At 40.7% G+C, this 16,385-nt stretch overlaps 2 protein-coding genes across 3 annotated transcripts in view; both read left to right on the top strand.

Moving 5' to 3' along the window:
• The window catches only part of rasa3 (RAS p21 protein activator 3), a 34,215-nt gene extending 29,675 nt beyond the window's left edge, over window positions 1-4,540 (top strand). For both annotated transcript variants that reach the window (XM_063881180.1, XM_063881181.1), the window contains exons 21-24: window positions 89-297; window positions 386-489; window positions 585-768; window positions 1,131-4,540. In XM_063881180.1, the coding sequence (XP_063737250.1) occupies window positions 89-297; window positions 386-489; window positions 585-768; window positions 1,131-1,206 (573 nt within the window). In that variant the 3' untranslated portion in view covers window positions 1,207-4,540. The remainder of the gene's footprint in view (window positions 1-88; window positions 298-385; window positions 490-584; window positions 769-1,130) is intronic.
• Window positions 4,541-6,980: 2,440 nt separating this feature from the next.
• Window positions 6,981-16,299, top strand: pros1 (protein S). Its single transcript, XM_063882107.1, has 14 exons — window positions 6,981-7,191; window positions 7,794-7,951; window positions 8,434-8,458; window positions 8,552-8,632; window positions 8,758-8,880; window positions 9,061-9,186; window positions 10,249-10,377; window positions 10,515-10,755; window positions 11,130-11,316; window positions 11,486-11,650; window positions 11,905-12,073; window positions 13,559-13,695; window positions 13,822-14,050; window positions 15,092-16,299. The coding sequence occupies exons 1-14, from the start codon at window positions 7,113-7,115 to the stop codon at window positions 15,271-15,273; spliced, it is 2,031 nt and encodes a 676-aa protein (XP_063738177.1). The 5' UTR covers window positions 6,981-7,112; the 3' UTR covers window positions 15,274-16,299.
• Window positions 16,300-16,385: the final 86 nt, after the last annotated feature.

Below are 16,385 nucleotides of genomic sequence, written 5' to 3'. Positions count from 1 at the left end.
TCTCAGGAGCTTAGTGCATTTGGCCCAAATCATTCCTACATGTATTTAGGTTATTTCCTCACTTGCTGTCCCTTTTTCCCTCCTCCAGATGTTCCAGGTTATTCAGCCAGAGCGAGCGCTCTACATCCAGGCCAACAACTGCGTAGAAGCACGAGACTGGATCGACATACTGACCAAAGTCAGCCAGTGCAACCGCAAACGCCTAAGCACCTACCATCCTTCAGCCTACCTCAACAGCCACTGGCTCTGCTGCAAGCTCTCTGCAGACACAGCGCCCGGGTGTACGCCTTGCACCGGGTACGTAAAGCTGTCAAAACTCCATCCAGCATCATGCACTTTTCCCGTGTTTGCACGCTCTCATCCTCCAGTATGCATCTGTTTTCAGAGGCCTTCCAGCAAACATCCAGCTGGACGTAGATGGAGACAGGGAGACGGAGAGGATTTATTCTCTATTCAGCACATACATGACCAAACTGATCAAGATGCAAGGTCAGTCGATGATTCAGTGTTGTTAAGTGTTAGTGAATATGTGTTTGGTTGCATATATGCCATCTTTATCCTGACGCTGCCGTCTTCCCCTGCAGAGGCCTGCGGCAGTAAGTCTGTGTATGACGGGCCCGAACTGGAGGAGTACTCCACCTTTGTCATCGATGACCCCCAGGAGACGTACAAAACTCTGAAACTGATTGTTTCAGCCGTGCAGACGTTGGAGCAGCAGCACACCAAGTACAAACGCGACAAGTTCAAGAAGACAAAGATAGGCAGCCAGTAAGTGCTTTTTTGTTTGTTCATGCATGTGACTCAGATTTAACAACTACTGTTTTTGTAAATGAAATGGAACGGAGGCTGGGAACTGTGGAGAACATGTTAAGTGTAAACTGTAGTTCAATAATTTCCCCCTTTGGGCCAGTAGATGGGGCAATCACAAGGGCCTGTTATTAACATGTACAAAGTGGGTCAGATATGATATAAAGCACTTCTAACATTTCTAAATAACACGATATTGGCATCGTAATTTTGGCCTCAAGCACCTGATTATCTTGACAGGGAAATTTGGTTATTTCTGTTCTATTTTCAGCCCCATACCTCCTGACACCAAATATAAAACATGTTATTTTTTGTGTCTTCAGGGAGCATCCGATTGGAGACAAGAGTTTTCAGTGCTACATCCGCCAGCAGTCAGAGAGTTCCACCTACTCCATCTAACCGCACTGTTTCTATGATGCCCAGAACCAGCATATTTTTCTTCTCTGCGAAACATCTAAATAATGCTCCTTGTCAAGTATTCCGTTTTAAAACTTTACTTTTCCTTAAAATAAGGTTTTAATGCCTCCGTGCTTGAAGGAGAATATTTCACTTTTTTAAAGACTTTTCTGGAAGCACGTAATGCTGTTTTGGAAACATGTGTCAACTGAAACATTTATTTGATCAGCTTTAAGGAAAGTTATTTTTAAAAATCAATATGAGACTGAGAGAGCTCTGTAGATGGACTTTGTTTTTGGCCAATGTCTCAAGATGCATCACTCCAAATTTGGAGAACAGACCTCAGATCAGCATCAAAAGGAAAGGGTTTTGGAGGAAAGGAGGTATATGATGAAGACATAATCATACATATGTAAGGGTCTCCTGTCTGTGATGTGACGAGAGAACAAACGCTTTCACTGGACAGTTTTGACAGTGACCAGCACGCACTTTAATCGCCTCCAAATCTATGGATGAACAAGCCTCGCAGCACACTTTCAAAAGCTTATTTTATCCGATTTTTATTTTGTTATTTTAATGGTTGATATGTTGAAATGTTCCGTTGTATTTCACTCCAGAAGGATGGGAGTGAGGAAGGACTGTCATTTTTCCCTTTTTGAGTGGTGTTTAATTTTTGTCCCCATCATCCTCAGGAAGGCTGTGAAGGTCGAGGGCACACAAGGGATTGTTGGGACCAAGCACAGCATAGAGCAGCATGATTTTGTCAATGTTAGCAATCACTTTTATCCCTCTTTTTAAATTCTCATTATCAACGTGCTAACAGGAGTTAAGGGCTCACCTTTTAACGTTAAATTTGAAGCCTTGTCATGCTCCTGTTTAACAGTAACCTGTAGCTGTAAACAAGTCCATGGATCTTTGTAATTTTGTATCCTTGAGGGTGTCAAAATGAAGCTTCTCTTTTAAGAAACACAAAATACACTGGATAGCTGTTAAGTTATATAATCCTTCTATGACCAAAGAAATTAAATAATGTCCAAATGTAGGCCCCTTTTTCGGTTGATTTCAGGGCCAGATCACCCACCAGAGGCTCATGGTAAAGATGTGCGTGCTGTGGGTCCCTGTTTACAATCTGTGAATTGTAAGTTTGTGTCTAAGTACAAATATACAATGAAAGAATAATACATTGTACACTCAGTGGCCACTTTATTAGTCATAAATTAAATACATCGTCTTGACAGTGCTAAAAATTCAACCTTTATTCAGTTTATAATGTTACATTTTTGGTAACATTGTTACTGACAATTGTTTATTACAGAAGTCAAAGTTATTGGTGGTGTTTCTTGACTACATAAAATTAAAAAGTGTATAAAATAACTTGATTTACCAGTAACTATTTGCCACCTTGACCAGTTGCCTGTTTTTCCCAGTTGGTAGCTTGAACTTGATGGATATGCACACACATTTATGGTGGATACATAAAAGCGATTTTTAGGTTCATAAAAACAGTGTATTTTGCTGCTTTTAAGAGGTGCTGATATTTGTTCCCGCTGTCCAGTAATTGAGCCTTGGTTAAGATCAGCATTCATTCAACACACTAACTGCAGACACAATATGTTTGTTTGTGTTAGTAAAATGTTAAAGCCAAACAATCCCTTCATCCATCACAAAACAGAAACTATATGTTTGCACAGCTCATTAACACAGACAGCTTTTAGCTTTACATCTAATTCACTGATATACTAACTTTTTAACCAGTTTTGTCTCAAGTTATGATTGTGAATTGGATAGTGTGTTACTGGTTGTGTTGCCCGGTTGGCTGCCTAATAATGTCGTTTTTTATTTTCTGTTTAGTGAGTTAGCTCTGTCTTACTTTGGAAAAGCTGCACCCTGTTTTTTAACGTCTATTTATATGCATTCCTCTGAGAAACTGCCTGCTGTGAATCTTAGCACTCAGCACCGCAACATTTGTTGAAGGTACGGGATTTATCGTTGTTAACCAGTCGTGTTATGTTCTACGCTTCCCAAAGGCAACCACTCTCTTTGGCATTGATGTTCATCAGCACTCACTCTTGCCAAAACCAGTGCATGTGAAAAATAGTTGTAGTCACAGTGTATTTAGCCTGCACAGTCACTTCTGTGCAACCAGGTCACTACAAACCACAACGAATTTTGTATTTTCCCCCAAAAAAGTACCTGGTTAAATAGCCTCATGGGTGCTCTAGTGATCACAGGATCCTAAACAGTGCCAGTCATCACTTTTATAAAATTATCTTTTTTTAAAAACAGACAAAAAAATCATTGTTAGAGATGTTTTTTTTATATATATCTCAAAACCGATACTGTTTTAAAAACAGTAAAGCAATTATTCCAATGACATTTTTTTTCTTTGTGAAAGGTGTTAATCTCTGAACTGAAGGGAAGGTTCTCAACACTTTGACTCTGTTTTCTATCTTTGTCTTCATACAGAAATATTTGCTGTGTGTGTGTGTGTGTACACATGTGTGTACATGTGTGTTTGTGAGCGTGCATTTGTCGGTATGTGCATAGGTGACTGACACGACGGGTTGTATTGCCAATTGATTTACCCCAGTGTTACAGGTGGAGAGAGTCCCAATTCTTAAAAAGAGAAAATCACTGCCTGTAATTATACTGAAGAGTGTGGAAACACTGTTACTCTGGCCTGATATCTCCTCTTTCCTCTTGTATAGAACCACTGTTCCATCTCAAAGAACCTTTGCCAATATATTCTCTACTCTCATGTTATGTATGTAACAGTTATTCATATCGATGACACATTAAGAGAGCAGCTGTAACCTCTAAACTTTGGTGAGTGTTACAAACTCTCCTCAGGTGTATGAATCTTAGCACTGCATGTGTTTTTGCAACTGAAGTATAAACAACCAAACATTTCTGTCTCTCATCACTAATTTGGTAATCATATTTGTTATCATTTCTGAAAAACCTTCCCAGAAACATCTGCTGAGTGGAGGGGAGGGGGGGTTAATGTCAGTTAAAGTAACGGCAACCCCTCTACCCTGAAACCCCACAAAGGAATTACTTATTATGCAATAATGGTGTTTCAGCATGCAATAATAGTAACAACCCCTCAAAAAGCCCATCAAATTATCAGAAATTATGAACGCACATCTGCTAATATTTTGCAGTGAAATTCCTCCTCGAATAAACACCTTCTTTAAGGGAGAACAGTGTATTTTATAAAAATATTTTCAAAGTATTAAAATAAGCCTGTTATATGTACATAAAATAGTTGAATGAATGGTGAAAATGTGATGTGTTTTTTCCCTGAATAACAAAATGAAACCAATATTAATGCAAACATGGTGTCTGTGTCATTTGTCGTGCAGTTCGAACTCTAAACTAAAATGTAACTTTTCATTTTGATTGAACAAGTATAGCTATTTAGATAAAATAAGTCAGATAATGGGGATGATTATTTGTCCATTATTTGGGTACAGGTTTTGCCTTTTATGAATGGATTATTCTTAAACATATTCACAGAAAACTTGACATAACAGCTAATGTACATGGATATAAACTATAGCATGAATATACACTGCCCGGCCCAAAAAAAGGTCACACACTCTAATATTCGTTGGACCACCTTTAGCTTTGATTATGGAAAGCATTCGCTGTGGCTTCGTTTCCACAAGCTTCTGCAATGTCACATTTATTTCTGTCCAGAGTTGCATTATTTATTTTTTGATTTTGTATTGACGACGGGAGATTCGGACCAATGCCAAAGTCTTCTCCAGCACATCCCAAAGATTCTCAATCGGATTCAGGTCCGGACTCTGTGGGGGCCAATCCATGTGTGAAAATGATGTCTCATTTCAAGGTTTCAAAGGTTTTATTGGTCATATGCACAGCATATACAACGTATATGTTGGCAATGAAAATCTTATATCCCAGGCTCCTCCAACAACTCAACATACATGGTGCAAATAAGATAAATAAAATAGTGCAAAAAGAGAGAAGAATATTTACAATAACAACAATAGAGATGTAAAGATGTGATATATTTACATATGTGGAATACATTGAAAGTATTTAAATACACTGTAGGGTAATTTAAATACTTTACACTGTTGAATGAGGAGGTATGGACAGATGCATATATTACGTATAAACAGATGTATATGGCAGATGTGTATAATATATATATATATATATATGTACTATAAACAGATGTGAGTAGACATTCACAGAGCTCAGGAGTTCAGCAGTCTTATAGCCTGTGGGATAAAACTGTCCTTGAGTCTGGTGGTCTTGGTCCGGATGCTGTGGTACCGTGTGCCACACGGCAGCAGACAGAACAGATTGTTGCTGGGGTGATGGGGGTCCTTTATTATCCTACCGGCCTTTTTCCAACACCGCTGGGTGTAGAGGTCCTCCATAAATGGCAGCTCCGTCCTAGTGATGTGCTGAGCAGTTTTCACCACCCTCTGTAGAGTCTTACGGTTGAGGGCGGTGCAACTGCCATACCAGGCGGTGATGCAGCCAGTCAGGATACTCTCGATGGTGCACCTGTAGAAGTTGCAGAGTATCCTGGAGTCCATGTTGAACTTCCGCAGCCTGCGGAGGAAGAAGAGCCGCTGTCGAGCCGTCTTGGATATGACCCTGGTGTGATGTGTCCATGTCAGGTCCTCACTGATGTTTACCCCGAGGAACCTGAAGCTGCGGACTCTCTCCACAGGAGTCCCGTCGATGGTGATGGGTGTGTGTGCCTCTCTCTGCCACTTCCTGTAGTCCACAATCAGCTCCTTTGTTTTGCTGACGTTGAGATGGAGGTTGTTGTCCTGGCACCAAGATGTCAGGGCTCTGACCTCCTCTCTGTACGCCGTCTTGTCGCCGTCTGTGATCAGGCCGATGACGGCCGTGTCGTCAGCAAACTTGATGATGGTGTTGGAGCTGTGTGTGGCCATGCAGTCGTGCGTGAACAGGGAGTAGAGGAGAGGGCTGAGCACACAACCCTGAGGGGCTCCGGTGTTGAGGGTCAAGGTGGAGGATGTGATGTTCCCCATCCGCACTGCCTGGGATCTGCCCGTCAGGAAGCTCAGGATCCAGTCACGCTCCCTGAACCACTCTTTCACAATTTGAGCCCGATGGATCCTGGCATTATCATCTTGGAACATGCCCGTGCCATCAGGGAAGAAAAAATCCATTGATGGAATAACCTGGTCATTCAGTATATTCAGGTAGTCAGCTGACCTCATTCTTTGGGCACATGACGTTGCTGAACCTAGACCAGACCAACTGCAGCAACCCCAGATGTTAGCACTGCCCTTTTTTTTGGCCGGGCAGTGTATATGCATGTTCTTGGTATAGTTTAGTGGAACAAGTGGATTACAGCTTTAATAGCGTTATTACTTCCACCTGTGTTTTTTTCCCACCATGAAAAGCCAAACAACTACAATACATTTGAGAACAAGCCTCCCAGATGATGTCAAGCTATTTTCCCATGCACTGTTGCCCATTGGCTTTTTTGTGAACTATCATGAACAGTCAATCACCTTAAAATAAATTGCCAAAAACAGTTTGCAAGTGCATATGCAATACTTCAGAAACAATGACCCAGTTTTTCAAGTCATAGAAGTTGGTTATACACAGGCAGCTGATGACTGTGTGTGTGTGTGTGTGTGTGTGTGTGTGTGTGTGTGTGTGTGTGTGTGTGTGTGTGTGTGTGTGTGTGTGTGTGTGTGTGTGTGTGTATGTGTATGTGTGCGCGCGCGCGCGTGTGTTAGCAGCGCTCCCTAGCTTACTCTCCTGGCAGCCTCCTCCTCTCCCCCTCTCTCTACGGAAACACTTTCGGGAAGAATAAAGTTTTTCCTGCTCTCAGCCAGTCTTTAGTCGGAGCCAAGCCGTGGCCTAGCAGGAAGAACAGCTCGACTATGTTGAGAAAGAAACGGGACCTTTGGGAATCCCTGGCGTGTCTCGTATTTCTCGTGACGCTAGTCGATGCTTATCGATGTAAGTATGTGAGTGTTGGGCTTTTGCGGTGTGCAGTTTTCAACTCTGCGTACATGGAGAGCAGAGAACGGAATAGCGTTTTGCAGTGATCTACTGTCAGCAAATTGCATTCTGGATGGTACCAGTTCAGGATTTTGTGTAACTTTTCAATGTAACAGACAAAAAAAGTGTGAGGGGGCATGTCTCATTAGCCTACTATGAAACAACGTTTGGACAACATGAGCTGCTCGTAACAACAACTCGGGGTCATTTCTGGGAAATAACGGTTTCGCAATGGCCTTATTATTCTTTTTTATTTCAAGCCTTTTCAAAGAATGAGGTAGTCCACTTTGTGCAAGCAGGCAGCAGCCATATCAGCCATCTGCTATGAGGACAGTAATTCCTGCTGGGATCAGTCATGAGTTATTATGTTGTAGAGCCTGCTGGTATTAATCAGTGAAAGTATCACTGCTCTGTAAATAGCTGTGTTCAGTTCTGACTGATGTGATGGCAAGCACCGACACAGGAAATATAGCTGCACATTGTGTATTTTAATGTTGTTATAGCTGCAGACTGTGTATCTTTATGAGTGTGTTGTCATATGTACTCATATCTTTCCCTAGTCCTGAGCCAGAGCACAGCCTCGCAGTTCCTTAGCAGGCACCGGAGAGCCAACTCTCTGTTTGAGGAGAGCAAGAAGGGCAACCTTGAGAGGGAGTGCATTGAGGAGCTGTGCAACAAGGAGGAGGCCAGGGAGATCTTTGAGAACCAGCCAGAGACGGTGAGAGAGAGGAGCAGCAAACCCCTCCCTCATAAGTGTTCTAAGGGCAGGGAACCTTGCTCCATTGTTTTCATTATAGAATAATCTGCATTATTTTCTTTGGTCTATTTATGTCAGAAAATACTGAAACATGTCCATCCTAGTTTCTCAAAGCCAAATGTGATGTTTTCTGTCAGTCTTTAACCTAAAGATGTCCACTTATAAAACAAAATAGCACATTTTCATAAATGAGGGAGTGAAAACAGCATATTTACATAACGAATTACCTTGAATATGTGTCAATTTGTTTGCCGTTACTTTCTGCAGCTCTTATCCTTGCAGATGTATTCCAAAGGATCTAGAACAAATTGAAAGTTCACAGATAAATTAAGCAGTGAAAATAAATAAATGCAAGCTATAAGTTGGCTGCAACCTGTCTTCTTTCTTTATCTCTCATTCCTTTTTGTCAAATAAATGTAAATTTTAAACGTGTTTTTTTCCAGGAATACTTCTACCCCAAATATGTTGGTAAGTCTGCTCCTTTTCTCTCTTAATATGTTTTAATAGCAGCTTTAATTTGCAGTAGCGAAATGTTCTGATAAAGAAAAACATTTGTTGCAGCATGCCTGGGTTCACATCGTGTCGGCATCAACAACCCAAACTCAGACGCCATCCCATCAGACCTCCGCACCTGTGTGAAGGGTGAGGGATCTTTTAGTTGAACATACATTTTGATGTCAGTTAGTCTTTAAAGCTTATTCATACCTGTGAAAGTTTTTTTTTGCAATGCTTTCGTTAACATCCTTTTTGTGTCTGTTGCATGACAGAGATCAGTGACCAGTGCACGCCGCCTCCATGCTACAAGGAGGGTTCAGTGCGATGTGTGGACGGATGGGCCTCCTTCACCTGTGAGTGTAAACCTGGATGGAAGGGGCCGCGCTGTGAGGACGGTGAGTTGTGATGTTTCATTTTAAATATTTTTGTTCAGCTTTTAAATATTTGCACGTCTCTGTGCCTTTTGGCAGACATAAAAATAACACTTTTTCAACTTAGAAATTGAATTAAGCTGATCCTATTTATCTTCATTTGCTGCTGATAAATAATGTTGCGGGATGTGACCCCCTGGACAGACATCGATGAGTGTTCGGATCCTGAATTTCCTGCGGGATGCAACCAAAAATGTTACAACATACCCGGTAGTTTCCACTGCATTTGTGAAGATGGCTACTTCATCAATGACAAGGTCAACTGCATTGGTAAGTTTCCATTCATTTAAGATGCAATTTGTGCTCCTAAACTGCAATAAAGATCTAAAGGTAATGTTTGTGTGTGTAATGTTTGCTCTTACCTCACACATATGTAGGACCCCCAGCTATTTTACTGTCCTTATGGAAGAGGAACATAGTGCTATAGTGCTACTAAGCAGCTGGGCAAACACATGTTTCTCCAGGGTGTGTCATTCCTTTTGATAACTTCCTTTTTATTTATTCATATGGACAGTGGAACCCTACGCACTTCATAACAAAACCTCTGTTGTCCAGCTGTCGTCCTCAGGGCCTGAATTTGTTATTTCTAAAGGTGACCTGAGGTGAACTCTTATGTAACTGAATAAAAAAAAGCTTTGAACATCACAAAAGAGGGTCCATCCTTTTTTTCTGTAAAAAGCCCACCAGTCCTGCATCTCTGAACTGTTACGACATGCTAACATATTGTAGATGCTTGTTTTCTCATTTCTGGCACATTTTCATCCGTCCATTTAGATTGGGATGCTCACAAAGTGTTTATCTTTGTGTGTGTAAGGGCTTGTTGAGTACAAAGTCTTCACAAACATGGTCTGACTCATTTTGGTAAACTTGTTTTGATCTCTATTTTTTTGATGGGCTGCGCAGACTAAGGAGACCATACAGAAGAATTGATGTAGATATATTGTTTTATAAGTTGCAAGTAAACAATATTTAATTTAGGAGCATACAAGTTAGTTGCAAATCAAACACATTTGCAATTAATTAATTACAGTTAATTGTTTTTTTCCCGACATATCGAATATGCCCCTTACATCTTCCTCAATCACAATGTTATTTCTCCAAATGTCTTATTTTGTTGGATAAACAGTGTTAACAGAGCAGAAGCATTTTCTGGTGAGAAACTAGAAGGAGTGAATGGCTTTTTATTTTGTTTATAATTAGCAATCGCAATAAGGTAATTATCACAATGCAAGTCCATTTCATTTAGATGCAATTTTATTTTGTAGCAACGACTCACATGGCTCATATTACAAATTCTCACAAGAATATACTCCCATTGTCACTCTTTTCCAGATATCGATGAATGCCTGCTGTACCACAGTATCTGTGAAGAACCAGCTAAATGTGTCAACACGCCGGGCATGTATGAGTGCAGCTGTCCTCTTGGTTTCAAATATAACTTTACATCAAAAACTTGCAACGGTGAGACTTCAATCTGTTGTTCCTATCTTCTTGCCATGAGTCATTTTGTCAGAAAGCCCACAAAGTACAATAAAGTTACCGAAGCCAATGTACAAATGATCACTGCTCATATGTTTTTTCTCTTCCTGTTTTTGCAGATATTGATGAGTGCCAGTTAAATGTGTGTGACGGGACTTGTATCAACACAGAGGGCAGCTATGCGTGCCACTGTGATGGTCGTCAGGGTCTTCGTCTGGCTGAGGGTCAGCGGTACTGTTTGAGTATCCCTGTTTGTGTGGACCTGTACGACCACAGACACCCTGAGATGCTGTACCTGGGGGAGCAGTTTGCAGGACTTCCTGTCATCTATCTGCGCTTTCGTCTGCCAGAGAACACCAAGTGAGGGGCTACCACAAACACACACACAAATGTAGTTTACTTTTGTCTTGTCAGGATTATAAGTGATATTTGCCCCGTTTAAGCATGAGCATAGAAGTAATTCTGAAAAAACACAGAACTTTTTCAGTTTTTTTCAAAATTGAGTTGCTGAGTTTTAAATTCTGAAGACCTAAACATTCAGCTCAAAGCTCCATTTCAGCCTATTTTATCAACAACAAACATATCTCAAGTAAATTCCAGGCTTTTAAAAACACATTTTTATACAGTTAAAATTGACGAAATCAGGAATCGCCTGGAAAAGTGATACATCATTGTATAGTCAATGCAATTACATTCTCTTCAAACTCTTATTTCTGTCCTTATGTTGCTGGCAGGTTCGCAGCAGAGTTTGATTTCCGCACATTTGACCCAGAGGGAGTGGTGCTGTATGCCGAGTCCTCACAGGACTCCTGGTTTATGTTGGGACTAAGAGGCGGACGCATTGAAGTCCAGTTCAAAAACCAGCACACTTTCAAAGTCACCAGTGGAGGAAAAGCCATCAATGACGGACAGTGGCATGTGGTAAGAAAGTGGCTTAGTGGCAAAGTTTAAGTGGTAGTTGTTGTGCTAATTGACAAACTGAATTTATGGAAGGTGGTGTGTGTTTTGTCTAACTGTGTGCTCTGGTGCTTAACTGTTTGGATTGTAAAGTAAGAGAGTTATAATGATACAACCTGTCTGGAACATGCAGATCTCTGTGGATGAACTGGAGAGCAGCATCAGTGTGAAGATCAGCAAGGAAGCTGTGATGAGCATCAACAGCCCTGACAGTCTCTTCACTTCAGTTAATGGCAAACTGGAGACCAAGGTTTACATCGCTGGTCTGCCCAACCGCACTGACAACGTCATCAAACCTGTGAGCAGCACATATAACAGCACACACGCATGCACAATGAATCACACAGCAAACATGGACCTTTTCTCTTGGAACCACATCTACTCAACTTGAACACACAATATGTTTTATTGTTTTAGATATTGTATCCTTTTAGTCATTTTAATGCAGACATGTTACATAATACACCTTTAATGACATATTGAAATTAATATATCAGGGTTCACATCAAACCTGCTCCTGTTTAACTCAGTGTGTATGCAATGATCCACCAGATCAACCCTCGCCTTGACGGATGCATCCGGGGCTGGAACCTGATGAATCAGGGAGCATCTGGGGTAAAGGAGGTCATCCAGGAGAAGAAGAGTAAACATTGCTTTGTGTATGTTGAACGAGGGTCTTTCTTCACGGGGGCAGGACTGGCACAATTCAACATTGACTACAGTGAGTAAGTTAAGTTATACTTTATTAATCTTATGTTTTAGGAGCATTAAGCAGCCACAGCACATTGGAAAACAGGCAAAGACAAAAATAACGTTTTATTTGAGAACACCATCTACAGTTTGCCCTCATGGCACCTGAGAGAAATACAAGCTGTGCTTTATATACGCATTTTGCGCTGTCCAGAGCCGACAGGTCAACTTCAACATGGCGTCTAGCACAAGTGTAAGTGATAAGTGTCTCTGCGTGAATGATTAAATATGTTTTAGGTATGAATTCTTGTGACGTTAGTGATCCGTTACTGTTAGCATGGAAGTAATATGGGTGGCATGTAATGCGTTTGCTGGCAAGTTAGCTATATAATGCTAATAGACTACCTAGGAGTATTACCTTAAATAGCTAACTTTAGCCATAAATATCTTTAACTTCTTTCGTTCTTTTGTTTTCTTTTTTAGGGCCAGCTTAGCAAGAATGAATCCAAAGTTTCCTGCTCAAATTATTATTCAAAAATATATTCCATTGTGTTTAATGATGGAGTGAAATTGAACATTTAGAGCTGAGCTTAAATAGGATTAGCCGGTTAAGGTCCTAGGTAGTCTATTAGCATTATATAGCTAACTTGCCACCTACTGTATATTACCAACATGCTAAAAGTAACACATCACTAACGTCACAAGAATTCATACCTAAAACATATTTAATCATTCACGCAGAGACACTTATCACTATGAAGCGCTACGTCATGAACGCAAGAAATCATACCCTCATGGGGGCGCGCTCATGTGATTGGTTTAGAATGGAGGAGACATCTGATTGGCTATAGATAGAAAACATTACAAGTACGAATCGGGTGCCCGTCAGGGGAGTCTCAAAAAACCCACACACGAATGCACAGCGATCCATGCACAGAGCGCTCTTTACATGCAGGTTCAGCGGTTTCAAACGGAAAACAAATATTTGTGGGTCAAAAATACACATGTAAAACTTTTTTCCGTACTTGGATTTTATTTTCATGTATATGAAACTGAAAACTTTTGTGTGTGCATTGAAAAACATTTGTGTGGATCCTGAAATACAAGTGTGAATCCTTCTGTGTTCATTTGTGTATTATGAGTCTGATCTGACCCCATACACATAAACACATGTATTAATTGCTTCAAAAAACGACATGTAAAAGTGACACTGATAGGTCATCCTGTTATAAGGTGGCACTTTCTCTAAGGGCCCATGTTTTTTTGAAGATAGTCATAAAAGTGTAGTAAAAATACTTAAAGGTCCTTCAATTCACATAAGAAAACTTGGAAATGCCCAATGTCCCTCAAAGTCCAACCTGACAAAAGAGATGTGTATGTGTGTGTGTGTGTGTGTGTGTGTGTGTGTGTGTGTGTGTGTGTGTGTGTGTGTGTGTGTGTGTGTGTGTGTGTGTGTGTGTGTGTGTGTGTGTGTGTGTGTGTGTGTGTGTGTGTGTGTGTGTGTGTGTGTGTCTAGGTGATTCTGACAGCTGGAGTGTGGATTTAAGGATGAATATCCGTCCGTCCAGCAGCACAGGTGTCATCTTTGCTCTTGTCAAGAACAACACAGTCCCCCTGTCGGTCGCTGTGGTAACGCAGGGAGATGAAGATGCTGTGAGTTCATTCACTCTTTAGGTGTTAAAAGGCACATCTGTGTATGTCTGCGTGTCTTCACACACATAGGAACACAAGCACCCGTGACTAAACGTGCCGATGTTTTTCACTGCCCCCCTTCTACAGAACCTGCAAGTGTTCTTGTACGGCGTCTCAGTGGCAACACTGGACTCACTGATGTTGTGTTATCCCGACCGTCTGACGCTGCAGCTGAACGTGACTCCAACAGACATCCAGATGACAGCCAACTCCTCCACTGTTACCTACATGAAGTCTGAGGCCCTGCTAGAGGCACTGCAGCGCCTCAACAGCACCATGCAGGACCCCGTCAGTACATATGTTGGTGGGATACCAGGTTTGTTAAAGTATAAGAAGAACTAAGAACATCAGTTTTTACCTATATATGGTCACCAAGGGTCATTGTGGCTTTTCTAAAATAATTTTAGAATGATTTCTAACTAGTCCTCATCTTTTTCTAAGGAAGCTTTCTCATAGATGTGCTTATACCAGAAAAGAAGTTAAAGCTTCAAAGGAATATCATCTCAATTGTGCTGAAAAAGCAAAACTACTGCGGGTTTCTCTTCCCAGCAGCTAAATGAGGCTGTTCTCAGGCGCTGTGGGGCTTTTAGATAAATGCTGATGTCATCATTGTGTCATACTCACAGGAACAATGCTAACCAATGTTGGGAAGGTGAGTTTTGAAATGCAATAGGTTACAGATAACTTGTTAAAAATGTATTAAGAAATCTTTTTATTTGATTACCTAATCAAAGAAAGGCAACTTTTAAAATTTCATTTCGTTTTCACTACTGAAGTGGGCCATCAAGCTATATGTTTCCTCCAGTTTGGCATCGAGCAACTTCGATGCGCAGAGTACTACTACTGTTGCTAGATAAATATACATATTGCACAATTTACATTTTTGACCAGATGATGGCACTAGATTAAAAGTTAAGTGTTCAAAGTGGTTGCAATGCAGCCAAAAGCTGTTTCATGGCAAATGGTTTTGGAGGTATTTCACTTTTTTCTGGGAAGCAAAAAGCAACAAGCAAACCAATACTGGAATGCCTTCCTCCTTCTAGTTCTGATTTATTTTTATATGTATGACACAATATGACTCCAGCCTAGTAATTCCCTCCTGATGTGGGCTACAATATTTTAATTTCCATTGTAAGATTGTTTAAGAATTGTTAACTAAAGTCAAAAAGTTAGGACTCATCTCCATCCAGTATGATGGTCCATGTTGTTAAAATAAAACTACATGAATGCAGTTTAATCTCTCGTTGACCTGTGAATGTGTTTGTGTAGCATGTTATAACCTGGGTATTAAAAATGGCTATATAAACCACCTTAATGTCATTCTCACTAACTGTCCCACTCTCTCCCTCTCTTTCAGTCGATGTCCCATTACTTGCCACCCCTGTGACGGCTTTCTATCATGGCTGCATGGAGATCACTATCAACGGCAAGCAGCTGGACTTTGACAACGCTCTCAGTAAACATAACAGCATTAAATCCCATTCCTGTCCCCCTGTGTCTGCTCCTGAGAGTCACCCTGACGCGCAAGACCAGCACTGAAAGAGACCTAAATTAACATCACTTTGAAAAGACCTCACTTTTTAATCATCCCACAGCAGCCACTTCTCGGGATATTTTGGAAAGAGAGATATAGAAGAGGAGAGGAGAAGGGAGGGAGAAAGGAGAAGAGAAAGAAGTGAGGGACACAGAGGTAGACAGTTATAGTCATTTTTGTCGACTTTCTCTGATGGGTTCATTTTAAGCTTTGTCTTGTGCTTTTCATCCATACAGTGTTATAGTCCTGTCTTGGGAGTTTTTTTTTCTTTTTGTGAGGCACAACGAAAGCTGTCTTGCTAGTGGGAAGCTGGATGGCTGGATGACATAGTTGTAGCAGTTTGTTGCAATGAATTAAATGCTTTCCAAGAAACGCTTGAAAAGTGCTGAGCTCTGAGGCATGCTTACCATTTGTTGAGCAAAAGAGATGGTTATGTTTTGTGTAGAAAAATAAACAAATGGTCACTTTTGACCAGGCTTTGAGACCACCTGCATCTTTTCCCTTGTTGTATCGGTACTGACTCTAAATTCCCTTTAATTTTTCCCTTGTGGAGGCAAACGTCTGGAGACAACTACAAATTGTGGTTGTTGGTTGTGGCGATGAAACCACAGAGGAGAAGCTAAGCCTTATGCCTTTTCATTTTCCGTTTTCAGCATTTATCTGACTTCCTGAGGTGTTGCTTTGGGTTAGTATTGTGTACAAACTGATGTAATATATCATTTGGAAAAAAACCTGAAAATACCTTAAGCTAGTGTTATGCAGAGAATGCTTACTTGTTTCCAGGTATTAATAAGAATAAGATGTACTCAATGAAGTACATCTTAACCTATTATGACTTATTCCTGCATCACTTTAGGTCTTACAAGACAATCTATAACTTCAACCATCTCTGTCCTCATATACAGGTTTCTCCTGGTTTGCCCCTGTGATCAGACTTATTTAAAACAAGCCATCTTTTTAATATAACTTGAATGTAGATGTTCAGTGTTGTGTTTGTTTAATTTTTGTTTTAATAAAATTAGTCAAAGTAATTGGATAGTGTTTATTTTAAAGTTGCATCTATATGTCCTCTTGACAGAGAGTGGAGTGGGAATACAGAAGAGAAGCAAGCAGATTA

The sequence above is a fragment of the Eleginops maclovinus genome, chromosome 4 (assembly GCF_036324505.1).
Source record: "Eleginops maclovinus isolate JMC-PN-2008 ecotype Puerto Natales chromosome 4, JC_Emac_rtc_rv5, whole genome shotgun sequence".
Classification (NCBI taxonomy): domain Eukaryota; kingdom Metazoa; phylum Chordata; class Actinopteri; order Perciformes; family Eleginopidae; genus Eleginops; species Eleginops maclovinus.
Note: the sequence above shows the minus strand (reverse complement) of the source record. Positions and strands in the feature narration are given on the sequence as shown.